General features: G+C 35.1%; 2 protein-coding genes across 6 annotated transcripts; one reads left to right on the top strand and one right to left on the bottom strand.

The window, feature by feature from the left end:
• Window positions 1–3,050: 3,050 nt before the first annotated feature.
• c1d (C1D nuclear receptor corepressor) lies at window positions 3,051–4,874 on the bottom strand. Its single transcript, XM_019064946.2, has 5 exons — window positions 4,739–4,874; window positions 4,054–4,203; window positions 3,903–3,969; window positions 3,765–3,820; window positions 3,051–3,602 (listed from the first exon to the last, which is right to left on the bottom strand). Exons 2-5 carry the CDS (start codon window positions 4,189–4,191, stop codon window positions 3,423–3,425), a joined length of 441 nt encoding a protein of 146 aa, XP_018920491.1. The 5' UTR covers window positions 4,192–4,203; window positions 4,739–4,874; the 3' UTR covers window positions 3,051–3,422.
• Window positions 4,875–5,288: 414 nt separating this feature from the next.
• LOC109062219 (equilibrative nucleoside transporter 3) lies at window positions 5,289–16,578 on the top strand. Of its 5 annotated transcripts, XM_042768437.1 has the most exons (8): window positions 5,289–5,467; window positions 6,593–6,647; window positions 6,812–6,922; window positions 7,510–7,913; window positions 11,087–11,169; window positions 12,115–12,341; window positions 12,485–12,647; window positions 15,521–16,577. In XM_042768437.1, exons 4-8 carry the CDS (start codon window positions 7,584–7,586, stop codon window positions 16,143–16,145), a joined length of 1,428 nt encoding a protein of 475 aa, XP_042624371.1. In that variant the 5' UTR covers window positions 5,289–5,467; window positions 6,593–6,647; window positions 6,812–6,922; window positions 7,510–7,583; the 3' UTR covers window positions 16,146–16,577. The 5 variants fall into 5 exon arrangements, with proteins under 5 accessions (XP_042624371.1, XP_042624373.1, XP_042624372.1 ...); XM_042768439.1 differs by lacking the exon at window positions 6,593–6,647 and having other exon boundaries at window positions 6,861–6,922; window positions 15,521–16,578; XM_042768438.1 differs by lacking the exon at window positions 6,593–6,647 and having other exon boundaries at window positions 6,815–6,922.
• Window positions 16,579–17,487: the final 909 nt, after the last annotated feature.

Raw genomic sequence — 17,487 nt, 5'->3', positions numbered from 1 at the left:
AGTTAGCCAGCGCTACCATTGACAAAGCACCTTTACATAAAACAATAATATAATCAATCCGTTCTTATAATGACGTAAAATACAAAAAACACTTATGCAAGCGAATCGTGCCCACAGCTAAAGTTTAGCTGCTAAACTGTGAACACTAGGTGGATACGTTAGCCGAGTGCTAACGTGACTAACTGATTAAACAATACAGTTTGTAAACCAAAATATGTCTACTGTAATGTTTGAAGAACGACAGACAAAAGACGCTTGGTCTTAACTTTTAATCAGAACGCAGAACAGTTGTATCACAGGAGCACCAGCCGAAATCACTCATCTCTCCCGCATTAACCCTGTAACTGCCAGTGCAGCACAATAAACAGCAGTTTCACAATTATTATAAAGTATGTGTGCTACACTACATTCTTTATTATTAAACATAGTAATTAGAACAACATCAGTTTACAATAATTGACATATTATTAGGTTCACTGCCAATTTTTAGAACTACTTCAGTAAGACAGTAATATTGTGCTTTACCTGGAAACCTAAAGCTGCACTAGGTATACATCACATATTGGCACAAAAAAATTATATTTTGAGCACTCAATTGAAAATGTACACCTAACGTATCAATCGTACTACTTACAGGTCGTGGTTCAGAGAGCTTGTTAGTCCAAATTAAGAAGATTAGAGAGTTCTTGAGCACTTAGGCGACAGTCTGCGCTCCATTGCAAAGGGCCCCGTGGCCAGCAGAGGGCCCCCTAGAGTCACTGCTAGCTAGTGGGTGAAAAGTGGGCAGGCAGCTAGCGGATCGTTAGGAAAGATTAGATGAATGTGATCATTTATGGTTGGGCCTTTTTTGGGCCTGAAATCGCTGATACAACCTTTAATTCATCAATTTGTTTTTTTAGCAAATTACTTTTTTCCAAGGAGACCATGTATGCATGTACGCGCACACAAATACACAAGTTTTGGATTTTAATAGTTCTATTGAAATGTTACGTAATTCTTATTATTGTTACTATTAATCTTGTTTGTGGTGTTTTAGATGTTATTGTTAATTTTGTTTATTTGAAAAATTCAAACATTTAAATATTCTATTTATTATTTATTTTATATAATATTTTATTTAAATGTTATTCTATTTGCTCTATTTCATTTAAATATATAGGCTGTTGTTTGTGCCTCTTAAACTTTGGTGTCAATTAAAAATGTTTCTTTGATGGTCAGTGAAAATCACTTTATCAGTCTTTTTATTCAGCAAGTTATTTAAATTATGTTCGTTGCACTGCACTGCCATTCAGCTCAGTGGTATCATAATTTTCCTGTTTGACATCAAACATGGAACTCAACTCAAGAACTCAAGGTCTTTTATTGTCACTCTGAACATGTTGCCACATAAGAACGAAATACTTACTCAGGACCAGCAGCGTAAAAAAAAATATTAACATACAGCATACATAGAATAATTAAAACATCATTTAATAGACAAAAAATTTTTTAAAAATAACATAGTAGATATAATATGTACAGTATAGTTATAAGGTAGTCATAGCTTTTCTTTAGGCCTTACTTAAAACGGTCAAAGGGGCCTCCAACCAAATTTTGCTTAGGGCCCCCAAAGGTCTAGGGCCGGCTCTGATTATTATTTAAGGAAGATAAAAGCCCAGATTAGTTCTTGATAAAATGACATGCACACAACAAAAGGCTCGAATTGTATTTCTGTGGTATCCTTGAACACCGCGTCTTCTCAACATGATGTAAACGCACTAATAGCAAAAGTGTTTGTGGGCAGGTCAGACTCTGTTCGTATTTCGCGGCAGGCGGGGATTATGCAAATGTGTTACCCAGTGACGTATACCGGTAACAGGCAAAAGAGTCGAAAATATAACGACTCGTTACGGCGATTCAGAACCGGTTCTCTCTTTTGAGAGACAATATCTTTATTTATCATGCACTTTTTTGATTAACAACTTTGCAGATTGTTTTCATTTAAGGATAGCTACGTTATAAACTGCAAAAGAGAGATTTTTCAAAAACCCATATGACCTGCTCTTTAAAATTCATTTGGATAGGCCTGTGGAGTTCTGGAGGAATGTTTTATGGAGTGATGTGACTGGAACTTTTTAGACCCATGGATCAGTGGTATGTCTGGTGCAAAACAGGCAAGGCGTATAAGCAGAAGAACATCATCACCACAATCAAAAACAAGCAGTCTTGTTATGAGGGAGCTTAACTGTTGCAGGAAGTGGAAATCTTGACTATTTGAAGGACATAATGGATTCTTTAAAGTATCAGGCCTTTTTAGATAGTCATGCCTTTGTGCAGAGACTTAAGCTTGATCATCATCATGTACTATATGCATAAATAATCACAGTGTTGTGAAAGAAGATTAAAACATCTGTGTTGGCTAAATCAGAGTTTCCAACTTCATGAGGCATTTGTTGCACTTCACAGAAAGTCATTAATTACAATCTCTGTTGTCCCGGCATCGTCACCTATACCATAGTGTCTGTGTTTGTCTGATCTCCTCTGAATGTCTCCAAAAATTACATTACACATCATGGATTTATGAATTTGCATCATATTTTACTATTAAATGAAACCTTGCACTGTTCAAAACATGGTTATAGCCCTAGAACTTTAGTGATAATTATCTTTAAAAAAAAAAAAAAAAAAACTAAGACAAGACTGAAATACTCAATACATCACAATAACTCCTGTATGACTTCATTTACCGGTCCATGCTTTACTTGCCAGTATCCTATACTACATTATTAGCAAAGTTGACTAAATAATATAAAGTAAAAGAAAGAAAAAAATAGGCATTATTAAGATACTTATTTTAAAAATTATTAACCTGTTTTTGTTTTGTTAGGAACACCTAAATGCAGTAAGAGCATTTTTCTATTGTTTATGATGATTATAAGCAAAATGTACACATAGAAGCTACCCTTTTTCAGGATACTTTAAAGATAATTTTGTTAAATCAAAATAAGCTTTTTCATGCTTGTTCAGTGAACCATAAATACCAATACTTGCAAATGAATTGAGAAGACAGAGAGGATTGAGTAGTTTTACTGGGACAGTATTATGAATGGTCCACATTACAGATTATGTAACCCCACATATAAAATTTACTCAAGACTCAAAAAAAAAAAAAAAAAAACATTCTCTCTTCAAATGCAACTGAATAAAACAATAATAATAAAAAAGAACTGTACTTAAGTACCTGTAACTTACATTGGGTTTCTTCTTTAGTTTGAAACTAGTCACGATCTTGAAAAGAATGATGCTAATCAACACACACACATCATAACACATCACCAGGTAAACAGCAGACTTCTCAATGCTCTGAAATATTGGTTGTCCTTAATCCCAAAGTCTGCTAAATATTTGAGGAAAAAACATCAATGTTTCACCAATCAATTAAATCAAGAAAACCTAATGTGCTTTCCTCTCTGGTGATGCTCGGCTGTGTCTTTTCTTTTCTTGTCCTCTGCATCCCACAATGCATTCCGAACAAACCGTGATGCTGCATCTTTGTCCAGACGTGCAGCTTTTCTTTTGTCCGTGATCTCTTTGATTTTGTTCATGTATGTCCTGATCCTCTCCTGTGAGGTAAAGGAGGATGTCAGTTCCCTTCTCAATTAGTCAATACATACAGTGAACGATCCATCATAAACGATGCATTTAAACCTTCACATACTGTACTTCTGTTCACAGATTTAATACATTAAACCTAAAATGCAAGTGAAATGACAAACTTCTCTTACCAATTCTTGTTTAATCGCGTGGTCTTTCGGATTGACTCCTTGTGTCACCAGATACACTAAGAAGAAACATTCATTCTTGTCATGTCAACATTTAATTAAACCTTACGTTAAGTAAAAGATGAAGGTGTACAATCTTACTCCAGAACATTGAGTTCAGGGCATATGCAGACATCAGATCCAATTTAGCTCGATCAAGAGGATCCAGCGAATGAGGTACAAAAAGATCAAAACATAACTTTATGTGATAAAGTCCATATATATGTTGATTTGTGCATTTGCTTTCACATACTTTAAGCAGATTGTCACTTCTGGATACAGACACGAGCGTTTGGACCATGTTCTGGACAGAGCTCATAGAGGATTCAAAATCATTCAGGTTTTCCTCAATTTCAGTCGGATAATCCTCCACCGGACCATCATCAGCCATTGTATGAACAGACTGAAAACATAATGATATATTAAAAATTATTTAATATATATTACTATGACCAGTTAATTACCTGAGAAAGTGTTTATTATTATTATTATTATTATTATTATTAAGTTGATAAAGCATGCATTTATCAGCTTCAAGCCATTTAAATGTTTCAGAAATGAGCAAATTTTTTATAAGCAAAAAATAAATAAATAAATAAAAAATAAAAAAAGGAAGACTTATCCACGATTATTACCTCGACTCTATTAGTCCTGGAATTTAAAATTACTTGATATCTATAGGGACATAACTAATGATACTACAACCATAATCCAGATTATGTTAACGCTGTAATGTGATATAACATTAAAAGCATATCAAACAAATAAAAGGAAGAACACAGACATGTCCGCTTCATCCACGTGTGTTGGTGACGTCGTGTTATAACAGCACATTTAATGCTACTGACTAAAAAGACGCCATCTAAGACAGTTCATTAAAACTTATTAAAATCAAACTTACACATAAAGTACGTTTATGCTATTTAGAAAGCCCTTACCTTGTCTCACACCACACTGCGCCTCCACCGTGAGCACAGAAAAAACAAGCGACGCTCAAATGCCGGTGTTTCAAAATAAAAGCCATGAAAAATTTCAATGTGTTCAATATCAAACATTTTAGTGTGTTTTTTCCCACACAAATACACATGTTAAATATTACACTAATAACTAAAATAGTACATCTAAACAGTATATTCTCGAATGTTATTAATGTATATACCGTATCCTCCTTTTCAGCGACTCATCCTTGTCTAATATTGTGGGGAAAAAACCTTACTAGCGTAGTATTTTATTAATTTACTTTAAAGAAGTGGACGTTTGTCGTGTTAAAGTTTTTTTTATAAAAAAAAAAAAGTGGGCTTGACATTTACTTTTGCTTAAAAGGATCCAGCTGTTGAGACTTTATCTTAAACTTATCTTTATAAATCTCTGTTGACAACAATTTCTTCATTACCTGCAATTAAAGTCGTTATGAGTTATATTTTGCTATGTTTTGCTCACATGACTTTTAATTTGCCTTGAGACCTTTAATTTGAAGTCTTGTTAGTATTAGTGCCTAGTGCACTACAGTGCCGCAGCCAAACCAAAGAAGAAGAAGAAGAAGTACACTACAGATTGTTTTGTGTACTCTGATGCATACATAAGTCACCATGTCTACAGAGAGTGTGTTGTTATTGTCTGTCAGTGGAGAGCAGGCACGGGAAAGATGAATTCAGCTGAAGCTATCGGTGAGTTTCTAAGTTCATAAGCGTTGTTGCAGTTCCACCCAATTCAGCAGGTCTGAACTGATTCATAAGTGAAGGAATCTGGATAAACACGAGACGAGATCCGTGGGAAGTGTACTACTGCGATTACAGACTAGGCTGTTTTGTCTCCCATAACAGCTATATATATATATATATATATATATATATATATATATATATATATATATATATATATATATATATAAATAAAAATAACTTATGGGCTAAATATTCATGTATATAAGTATAGAGCCAAGTGAGGTAAGAATCTACCCACTTGGCTCTATACTGATTTTCACAGTTTTATTGTGGCACCCGAATGCTGAGCACTGTAATATTGAGAAACACTTCCCTTCACTGTTTTAAAACCCAGCGAGCTGCTTGCATAACATTTTTGGGGCTTCACGATAACCAAAAATGCTGCTGTCTGAGAACGCAATACAAAAGAAGAAGAGGAAGAAAAAATATATATATACACAAATGAACTCTCTGAGTCTTTCTTTCGTTCAGACAACGAGGCTGCTTGGAGAGCAAACTGTGACATTTGCTGCAAATTCTCCTAAAACCAAATTATCTGAGCTCCTCTCCACATTCATTTTTGTTTATTAATTTTTGTGTTTTTCTGCAGATTTAACTGATTTCTGTCTGATTATTTTTCTCCTAAATAAATCTCTGAGACAAGTTGATTCTTAAGTGAAACATTAGAATTATAGGAAAGAGAATCTTTATTTTTTTCCCCTGGTGTCTGTATTGTTAAGTATTCTTAGCAGGTGACTTACACGCATCACATGAACTACATGTATGGTAATCTTTCAGTACCATTGTAATAGTTTATATCAAAGTACCATAATCTTGCCACCAGACACCATCAATGTAGCATGGTACCATCACAGTACTTTTTTGTAATGACAAATTGACTTAAAACCCTTTGCACTGTAGTGAACACATTAACCACAGTAACTATTAGTAAATGTCACTTATTTTAAAACAATATTTATTTAACATTTACAAAAATGTGCAGTATCCATTGATTCCATTAGGTTATTATATTATCAGCGGTGTATTAGAGAGTGGAGTTTGTCAGTAACACAGTGTGTATGTTTACAGTCTCTTAGGTTGATGTGAGTCTGGTGTCATGTGACTGAGTGGAGTACAGGAGCATGTGAGTGTGTTGTAATTAGTGTGAGCGACGCATGTACAGCATCAGCAGTTATTCCAGCATTCCTTGAACAGATTGTCTCCGTTCTGCCGGTGTGTAATTCTACATGCTGTGAGTAATGCGGTGGAGGTGTGTTCTCACGTATGCTCTCTGTCTGTCTCTTGCAGCAGTATTATTCCTGAGTGTTTACTGTTATCTTCATTGTGATCTGAGCAGACAGCGTCTCCGGGATGGCAGACAGACGGTAATCTCACAGCAGCAGAGGGGCTGACATTCTAGTAAGTCTGAATACTGCTTTTTCAGAAATGGGTTCTGTGTTTCATTGAAGTAGTTTCTATATCTTTGAAATGCCTTCCTCTTTGTTAGTGGTGGTGGACATGGATGATGCATTAAATAATGATGCTATTACTTTTTAAAACATTCAGACTTTCCTCAAGAGATCAAGTGCATAACTGGACTAACCGGCAAAACACTCACTGCACACTATCTCAGATGTTGTTTTAATCATTCTGAAATGCCTGAGGCAATGAACTGGTTGATTACTTGTAAATTCGTGTGAATAAGTGATGGTTTTTTTCTTTTTATTATATGGGATAACTGTCTCTCTGAATTGGGTCATTAGGTGTCAGATATTCAGATTTTAAGTATAATTTAAAATCACAATTTAGGCTGGAAACATAGCTATAGGGACCTGATGTAGGACATTTTTGACCTGGGACCAAATATATATATATATATATATATATATTGGGCCCAAAATATATATATAAATATATATATATATATATATATAAGCTGTGCATATGCAGGCATCCCTTTTATATGTTTTTACTCTACCTCTCTCCTCTGTTTTTCTCTCCTCCAGCATTAGTTTATCCTGGTCACCCTCACATCCCTTGGATTCCTCCGTTTCCCTCCCTCCATCTGGTCTCTTTGAGAATGGATGGCCAGCAGTCTCTACAGGCCAGCCTGAACTCCTCTTACATTCCCACCACCATCTCCTCCATGTGTGACGAAGAGCATTCAGAGGGTGAGGCAGTGGGGGGCGACACTTCCCCTTTGCTTTCCCAACAGCAGCCGGCAGGGCCCCTGGCAGCCCGTCACTGCCCGGAGGACTCCTACAATCTAGTGTACATCATCTTTTTCCTGATGGGCATCGGCTCTCTGCTGCCCTGGAATGTCTTCATCACAGCCAAACAGTACTGGCTCTACAAGTTTAGTAACGGCTCCAGCCCCGCTGCTCAAGAGGAACCTCACAGTGACCTCAGCGTAAGTCTGATAACCAATTAGAAAACTTTTATTTATTAATTACTAGTGGTTGCCCGATATATTGTCAAATCAGAAGCTGTACTTTTATTTCGACAATGTGCATGACTTTTATTTTGAAAAGATATATTGTCAAATCAGAAGCTGTACTTTTATTTCGACAATTTGGATTATTTTTTTTTTTTGTAATTTTTTTTTTGTTAAATTTAAGGTAAAATAACAACAACAACCAAACAACCTGACAGCCGTGATTGCCAGATATGCATCATGCGAAATACGGAAACACTGTAAGGCATGGCATATTGGTGCCTGTATATTTTACAATCTATAAAGAATATTAAATTAGCCATCTTCTTGCAGTACCAAAATCAGCTTTTTACCTTAAAATGAACTGATAATCACCATAATAATGCAGGTGTTTAAACAGAAATCAGAGTCGTCTGTGGCCTGTTCATAAAACACGGTGCACAGGGTCACACACACAAAGAGAAAAAACACCATCAGGGTAACACACTTGTAACTAAAGTAATGCAGTAAACTAAATAACAGAAAATGTAACGCAAAACACCCTACTGTGCATTACTGATAACAAAACTGAGAAGAAGCACAGCTGAAATGCAGCTCAATCATATGTGATGTAGGGCTGCACGATTATGACAAAAATCATAATTGTTGATTATTCCTTTGAAATTGTAATTGCGATTATTAATTACGATTATAAAACTGAGAAGAAGCACATGTTTATACTATTGTTTGATGCAACTGCATGCTGTATTTTTATGTGAAAATAAACAATTTGAAAACACTCTATTTGACGAATATTAATTACGATTATTTTAGTATTAAGCCTGAAATGCCAACTATACATCGGATTGGTTTCTTCTTTAAATTATAAAAAGAAGTAAAAATATGAATGGTATTACAGTGTTATGCTAAAACTAAAATTAAAACAATGGAAAACCCTTGTAGAAAGAAAAAAAAACATATCTTAAGCATGCAGAATAACATAAGTGGATTTTGAACGATTAATTGCCGCTTTGAATGATTACGTAATTGTGGCATCCATAATCATAATTGCGATTAGAAATTCGATTAATTGTGCAGCCCTAATGTGATATCACACTGAGAGATCTGGCCACGCCCTTTTCCTGTTTTTTTGCCTTATGTTATATGGTAATACATAGTTTTTACTTCCAAACACTGTACATTTGACAATATTTTACAATAGAATTGAATTAAAACCATTTACAGATTTTCACTGTGTATGGTAAGGTAACTTGCAGTAGGCCAGTTGGCAGGATTTTATTGTAGCGGTTGTAGAGGTTTTTTTTTTTATTTTAAATAATTAATAATTTTTTTTTCCATTGCAGTTTTGCGAAATATTCCTTTTTTTCGAATTGCCTGAAAAACCACCTCATGCGAGCAAAAACTTTTTTGCGATATATGGGTGTTTTTGCGAACTTGATGCCTTTCCATTAGGCATATTATCAATTCGCAATTTCAATTTGCGCAATTTGAAGGGTAATGGCAGCGCAGCTGATGACTCAAAACAGTGCAGCTTTGAAGAATAGTAAGTCTTACACATGATATATATTGTGCAGTCAAGTGCACAATGCTAAAGCGAGTCAGATGACACAGAAAGTGTTTGTCTCAGGCACGAATGTCACCTACTTGTTACCGTGCTGAACAGTTATTTAAAGCAGTCACAACATGTTTCTGCACTTTCTGCTCACCTCAGCATTCTCAAGGTCTCGTGATATTTTACAGAACTGACGTTTCTTTTATTTGCAGAAGCACAGGCTCTCTTTTGCTCCTTTAGTGTGATCTAGAGTCACTGAAGCTAAAAGCTAGTAATATTATAAATATTCATAATAACATTATAAATATTTTACTACAATAAACATTTGACCCTACAAATACAAAAGGAGCATTATTGTCTTTCATTTATCTTATGAGTATCTCCCAGATAAAACCTCACCATATATCTAGAGTCACCGAAGCTAAAAGCTAGTAATATTGGGTAGACTCTGACCTTATTCTGAATCTGATAATTATTAGTATTATTATTTAATAAGATTAAACTCATTAGAAGTTGTGAGTTCATGAGTACTGCTCCAATAATCCTTTTTCTGTTTGTCACTCTCACTTCTGCCCAAACTCAGGAAATGGTGAAAGTGAAAGAGTATCATTTACTTAATAAGACTCTTTTATAGATCATCAAGAGCACATGAGCTCTGATCACCTTTAATTTATTTATTTTTTTGAGCATGTGGCATACTTCTCAATGAGATCCATCGCTTAGGATGATTCAAACATTTATCGCTTTGCTTTAAGGGTAAATTTTATGAAAGCATGTCCTTCTGACATTACATTTATGATAATTAAAGGGACAGTTCACCCAAAAATGAAAATTAGTCATCATTGCCTCAAGTTGTTCCAAACCTGTATGAGTTTCTCTCAACCTTTTTTATTTTTTTCTTCAAAATATATTTTGTGTTCAGCAGAAGAAATTCATGCAGGTTGGGAGCAACCAAGTAAGTGATGACAGAATTTTTATATTTAGGTGAACTATCCCTTTAATAGAGCTATTTAAAAAATATGTATCAAGTGAGTTTTTCAGTGGCCGACATTTAGAGGTGATTTGTATAATGTCAATACACATTTATGATACAACATAATTAACTTGCATACAATTACTGAAATGAACTTTTATTGTATACAGGATTTCCTCAGAAATATTTGGAAACAGAAAATGTGTATAATACACTGACAAAGCTGACATTTCATTATTATCAGACAATGGTCTCATCATCAAATACTGTCAGATAGCAGGCAGTTAATAAGTCTGAGCAACTGAGTCTACCACAATTTGATAACAACTAATGCTGCATCTGAATACTTCATTCTAACTGGTCAAATGTGGTATTCTGCAATCAGATATGTGTGTATACTGACCTCAGACTAACTGTATAATTGACAGTTGGCTCAGAAAAACACTGCCCTGTGTGGCTCTTCACCATTTATCATTCTGTATTCTTGCATTATAAAAATAACTCATCCAATATTTCATGCCCATTTATTTATAAAAGAAGTGTTATTTAGCAATAATGACTGGCATTATGTGCATGAAACATGTATTGATTATGACTTATCCTTTTTTTTGGTCTGGTGTGCAGGACTACTTTGAGAGTTACATCGCCATCGCATCCGCTGTTCCCTCAGTACTGTGTCTCATCCTCAACTACCTCCTGGTCAACAGGTAAAACACACACATCTGCACACTTCACTTTCTGTATTGTACACTCAGAGATTGTGATTTATGACTTCAAATGTTTTGGAATCCACACTCTTAAAAAATAAAGGGGGTGTTCCCCAAAGAACCTTTCAGTGAAGAAGAATTTTTTTTTCTACTATAAAGAACCATATGTGCAGTGGAAGGTTCCATGGGTGTAAATAACAAGTTTTTCATTGAACCATTAATGCAAACAACGAACCTTTATTTTTGAGAGTGCAGGAGGGAGATTCTACACTGGTTGAAAGTTAGCATTAGTTTGTCTTCCTATAAAAGCCAAAAATGTTTTCTAACAGGCGCAAGAGTGCAGCACAAACAAAGCATCTCTGGCTGAGCCTAAATCGAATCAGTTCACAAACACAGCGTCCTGTTCCAGTGTACTGTGGTACCTTTGTAACCGTTGCCAGTTCCTGTGCTCTCAGAGAATAAAGACTCACTGTTTATTTTCTAAAGTTACATGTTCATCTCCAGACTTCTCTTTTTTGTGGTTTTGCTGTGAACATTGAAAATAGTTGAAAATAATATGTCTGTTTTGTGTGAGGACTAACTGAATTGGGGTGAGCAGTTGGATTGTACAAACAAGGATGACCCTCTGCATTGATGTAAACCTGTAAACAAGGACTAAATTGGCTTCAGAACGTTCTCTTACTTATTCAAGGAATATTAGCAGCATGCCAACAAGCAAAAAGAAAGTTTTGTCCTTAAAGCCCCCTTGTTGCATTTTACAAAAATCCACATGGCATCATTATTTGATCTCAAAGCTTGTCATTTCCCACATTCTCCTTGCAAAGTTTGGGAACCACGAGTCGACCGAATCAAGTTTCAAACCGCTTGAATGTTTAAATTGGCAAGATTTCAAAACATGCAAATAAAGTGACAATTCCATCAGCTTCCTGAGCGTCTTTCTTTCAGGTTCTCCTCTCAGGTGCGGATACTGTTCTCTCTCCTGGTGATCTTGGTTGTGTTTGTGGTGACCACAGCGCTGGTGAAAGTGGACATATCTGGCTGCAGGATGCAGTTTTTTGGGGGAACGCTGGCCAGTGTGGCGCTGGTTAGCGGGGCGTCCAACATCTTCTCTGGCAGTGTGTTTGGTATCAGTGGCCTCTTTCCCATGAGAATATCTCAAGCAATCATATCAGGTACCAGTGCATTTTCTGAATGTTCATCCTCTTGAGTTGAATCAGTGCTAATCATCTCTAAATATACAAAAATAAAGTTCCACATGCCAACAGCACAATATATAATGGAGCCACAAGACTAAGCATGTGTCTTTTGTCTTCAGGTCAGGCCATGGGTGGCACTTTGAGTGCACTGGCATCAATAGTAGACCTGGCTGCCTCGAGTGACGTGACCGACAGTGCGCTGGTGTACTTCATCACAGCGGACGTCTTCACTCTTGTCTGTATCGTCATGTACCTGCTGCTTCCCAGACTGCCTTACTCAAGGTGAGCAGCGAGTTTCCTTAACATGTAGCACAAACCCATTAAAGCTGTGATATTTCTGTCATTGTATAATGACTTAGCCATTATGAATATTTCACTACACTAAACATTTGACCCTACAAATACAAAAAGAGCATTGTTTTCTTTCATTCATACATTTCACGAGTATCTCCTATATAAAGCCTCACCATATGATATTCACAGAGCTCTTTGTTGAAAGATGAGCACAAAGAGGAACTGTGGTGCTGGTAGTGAATCCATGAGTTTCGTCAGCAGTCTGGGGTCAAACCACAGTTTCGTGACACAGTTGTGATGTAGAGATCAGCAGTTGCTGCTGTGCCAGTATAATGTTATTATAGGCGTGGGTTAGGGATCTTTCAAAATCCTACATCCACTAAACTCAACCTGATGTCTGCTGCTGATCAAATCTGTCAGTCGCAAAAGGAGAAGTGTATCGTTTTCAATGCAATGACATTGAAAGGAGACTCTTTTAATGGCCAAAAATGAAATAAATGAGACATGAATGTATAATTGAAGTCCATATGACTTTTGTCCCATATTCCAAATCTTCTAAAACTATAATTGTGTGACGAACAGCGGTCAAATCTCATTCAGATTTTCAGTGTATGGAAAAGAACATCTTGGAAATTCTGCAAAATATCTCCTTTTTATCCACAAAAGAACGAATGCTATAAATGTTTTAGAACAACATGAAGATGAGTAGATAAATGATGATCGAATTTTGGGATGAAATTATTGATGTAAGTGCATTACTCAAAGTTAACATTAAGTGGCACTAGAGTGCTGCTTTTACATGATGAGATTATATCTAGCACAGAACTTAAATATCACTAAATCACAAGCAATGAGAAGCACTTATGTTTTGTCTATATCATTGCTTGTAAATCCTTACTTTCAAGAACCTATTTGATTCGATCTAGTCAGAATAGAATAACATTCTGAATATATTCTTTTGGTTTGTGGTTTGGTGTCAGTAAGTTTTTTATTTTATTTTTATTTTTTTTAAAGAAATTTATACTTTTTATTTCACATGACTTGTGCATTAAATTAATCAAAAGTGACAGTTAAGACATTTATTATATTACAAAAGATTTTTATCTCAAATAAATTGCTCTTTTGAACTTTCTATTCATCAAAGAATTCTGAAAAAAACAAATGTATCATGATAAAAGTAAATAACATAAACAGTACAAGTTTTCAACATTGATAATAATCAGAAATGTTTCTTGAGCGGCAAATCGTCATATTAGAATGATTTCCGAAAGATCGTGTGAAATGAAAACTGGAGTATTGATGCTGAAAATTCAGATTTGCCATCACAAAAATGAATCCCATTTTAAAATACATCAAAATAGAAAACGGTATATAACGGAATAATAATAATATTTCACAATGTTACTATTTTTGCTATATTTTTGATCAGATAAATACAGCAAAAACGACAACACATGAATGTTTGTGGTCCATTCCAATTACTGGAATAATTTGGGCGAATAAAAATACAAAACAATAAACTCTTTTCCACACACTTGGAGAACAAGCCTGGGTAGTGTTAATAATTGGTATGCATATTGCATAACATTCTTTGTTCCTCCTCACAGACATGTTTGCACACCTAAAGGATGTTTAGCTGTGTTTGGCTTGAGGTGATTTGATACAACTGTGATGCAAAGACAGTGTCCTGTCGTTGTAGAGGATCCCCTGAGGGATGTGAATGCCTGCTTTTGTTTTGATAATGTATCTGGAGACTCTGCTGTGTCTCTCACTCGTCGAGTCAAAACAAGAGGAACCACAAAATAGTCAAATAGTTTTCTTGAATGTGTGTACACATCCTTATCATTACATTTGCAAAATGGGGTTTAAACCTATTTTTACATGGATTTATTTTTTCTAATTATTGATTTAAATAACGTTTTCTTGGAGGTTACACCATTTGAGAATCAGAATTAATATAATTTCCATAACATAAAAGGTCAAGTATCATTATCAGATATTATGCCAGTATTAGTATTATATAAGATATTAAACCAGTGTAATTCTTACACACGCACTGGTCTTTTTGAGGCATGAGACCATGAGGGTCTACAGGGGTCTTCTGATTAATACAAGTTTTATGGTGTTCTTGTCACAACAACAAAATAGCTGTTGGTTACATCACACTTTTTAAACTTTTTAAACAAACGCAAATGAAAAGATGATTTGAAAGAAGATTTGCTTTTTTTTTTAAAAAAAAAAAAAAAAATTCAGCCTGAATGATAAATAAATTAAATTATATTAAAAATAAATTGAAACAAATGCATTAATAATAATAATATTAATAATTATCATCATCATCAGTAAAACCATTGATTTTGGTTGCTGGACACCACCTAAACAATTTGCATATTATTGTATAGAAATGTATAGTGTTTTATAGAAATAATAATAAAAATAAGGATTATTTTTAAGATTTCAGCCTAATTTGTAAATAAATAAATAATCATCATCAGTGAATGATTCTTTCATTTTCAGATAGTTACACTTCCCCCACATTTTAGACTTTAAGCCCCATTTTCATTCAGAAACAGGAAACTAGGTTTTACAATATCCATATTGTTTTATAAAAATTTATATTTTTATAGAAATTATAACAGATTTGATCAACTATGGTTGGTTGTTTGTCTGGTAAACAAACAAATAAATAAATAATCAGTGAAACCATTTTTCACAGCACCTTAACATTTTTGACTTTAAGCCCCACAACAAAAATTTTAATTCAGGAATGGAAAATATATTAATCACAGTCAGTGTCTATATGTATTTTGTGACATCCCTGATCATAATACCAGTGTCAACGGGACGTCTGTCTCTTTCAGATACTACATGGAGGCAGCAGCTGTACCCTGTAGTGAGTCTAACAGCCGCAGCAGCCGCTCAGAGTCGTCCTCTGGATCCGTGCCGCCCCTCAAACCCATCCTGAAGAAGACCTGGGTTCTGGGCAGCTGCGTCTTCTACGTTTTCTTCATCTCCATCATGATTTTCCCTGCCGTCTCATCGGGAATCCAGTCCATGAATAAAGACTCTGGGAGCCCTTGGGCTACCACATACTTTGTGCCTCTGACTAGTTTTCTGCTGTACAATGTTGCAGACTTCTGCGGCCGCCAGGTCACGGCCTGGTTGCAGGTGCCGGGTCCCACCAGCCGCATGCTGCCATTGCTGGTCGTCTCCAGAACCGCCTTGGTTCCTCTCTTCATGTTCTGCAACTATCAGCCCCGGTACCATCTGCACAATGTGTTCTTTGCACATGACCTCTTCCCCGTGGTCTTCATCTGTCTGCTGGGGATTTCTAACGGGTATCTGGGCACACTGCCCATGATCTACGGGCCCAAAGTGGTGCCGCGGGAGCTGGCTGAGCCTGCGGGGGTCGTCATGTCCTTCTTCCTCACGCTGGGGCTTGCTGTGGGGTCAGCCTTCTCTGTGGCACTCGTTCACTCTATCTGAGTCTAAATGACTGTCCTTTTAGACTATTAAAGTGTTGCTACAAGACTGATCGTTTACACTACAGCACTCAAGAAGACTTTTGCCAATTAAAAAAAAAATAAAAAATCATTTTTTTTTTTGTTACAGTTTTTATGCTTTTTAATGGTATCAATAAAATGGATTTTTTTTTCTTGTTTTTAATGCTTTTCTAATTGCTTTTACAGTCAATTTTAAGTTGAATTTTATTATTTTTATTTTTCAGAAAATACGCATTCATGTTTGGGGTCAGTTTTGACCTTTATAATAAAACAATTGTATCAAAAGAAGCATTGTATGCTATTTTCCTGCAATAATACACAGGTATACCCTGGTTTTACAGTGCCTTAAGGGTTTTAGTCATGTTTACAATGTTATGTATCGTGAAAATACATTTTAAAATTCATTGCAAAAATATAGCATATATTAAAAAAACAAAAGAACTTAAAAATAGAAACCTGTCATCTGTACAATTTTTTTCTTAATATTTTTTTTTTTTTCAGAAAAACTTTTATTAATTTTGTAGGCAAATATAAATTTAAAAAAAAAATTAAAAATAGCTAAAACAAGTAGTGATGCACCATGTACTTCTGGAATGTCTATCTTTGAGTAAATATTTAAAAATGTGTCATTTTAATAAATTTGTTACATTTAAGAAAGATTGGCTATTATTACATTCTTGTTTTTTAGTTAAAAGAAACATTAACTGTTTTTTTTTCTTCGTTCCTTTGCGATTGAAGGGTTAATTAAATAGAGACAATTAAAAACATACAGTATCCTGAGATTTCACACTCCTGACCTATTAATGTAATAGACAGTCTCACCTCATTTATGAGCCTTGCATGAGGAAACACACTTCTTATGCAAACACACCTGTCCATTCTTCTGTGTGATTATCCTGCAGCAGTTCTGTGAGACTGTAAAGCTGTGTTGTACATAAAGCAGATGTGAAGAGGAGATAGGGTTTGTGATGCTCTTGGAGGTGTGAGTTAAAGCCAACCCACCCAAACTAAACAAAGGCTGCAGTGATGTACATGTAGATGATTTGATGAGTTTATTTTGTTTGTGATTTTGGAGTTGATGACAAAATTTGTAGTCAGTAATATAATCTCTTAGATTACACATTTCTGGTAACGTAATCTGATTACTTTTGGATTACATTTAGATTACATTTGTGCTAACCCTTATTTGATATCACATAAACTGAATTAGCCTAATCTCGTACTATTTTGACAGATACAAAGAAAAAATATAGTCCAAAAAATATATTTAATTCACCAACAAGAGCCACAATAGCTTCTTTTTAAAGTGCACATGTATGGACAGT

The sequence above is a fragment of the Cyprinus carpio genome, chromosome A13 (assembly GCF_018340385.1).
Source record: "Cyprinus carpio isolate SPL01 chromosome A13, ASM1834038v1, whole genome shotgun sequence".
Taxonomy (NCBI): domain Eukaryota; kingdom Metazoa; phylum Chordata; class Actinopteri; order Cypriniformes; family Cyprinidae; genus Cyprinus; species Cyprinus carpio.
Note: the sequence above shows the minus strand (reverse complement) of the source record. Positions and strands in the feature narration are given on the sequence as shown.

Bases quoted from the DNA above. Each gene is read 5' to 3' on its own strand.
- c1d (XM_019064946.2), bottom strand. From the start codon at position 4,191: ATGGCTGATGATGGTCCGGTGGAGGATTATCCGACTGAAATTGAGGAA. The intron at 3,970-4,053 runs GTATGTGAAAGC...GTACCTCATTCG, and splicing joins GAAGTGACAATCTGCTTAAA to CTGGATCCTCTTGATCGAGC. The intron at 3,821-3,902 runs GTAAGATTGTAC...GTTTCTTCTTAG, and splicing joins CCTGAACTCAATGTTCTGGA to TGTATCTGGTGACACAAGGA.
- LOC109062219 (XM_042768439.1), top strand. From the start codon at position 7,584: ATGGATGGCCAGCAGTCTCTACAGGCCAGCCTGAACTCCTCTTACATT. The intron at 11,170-12,114 runs GTAAAACACACA...TCTTTCTTTCAG, and splicing joins AACTACCTCCTGGTCAACAG to GTTCTCCTCTCAGGTGCGGA. The intron at 12,342-12,484 runs GTACCAGTGCAT...TTTTGTCTTCAG, and splicing joins ATCTCAAGCAATCATATCAG to GTCAGGCCATGGGTGGCACT.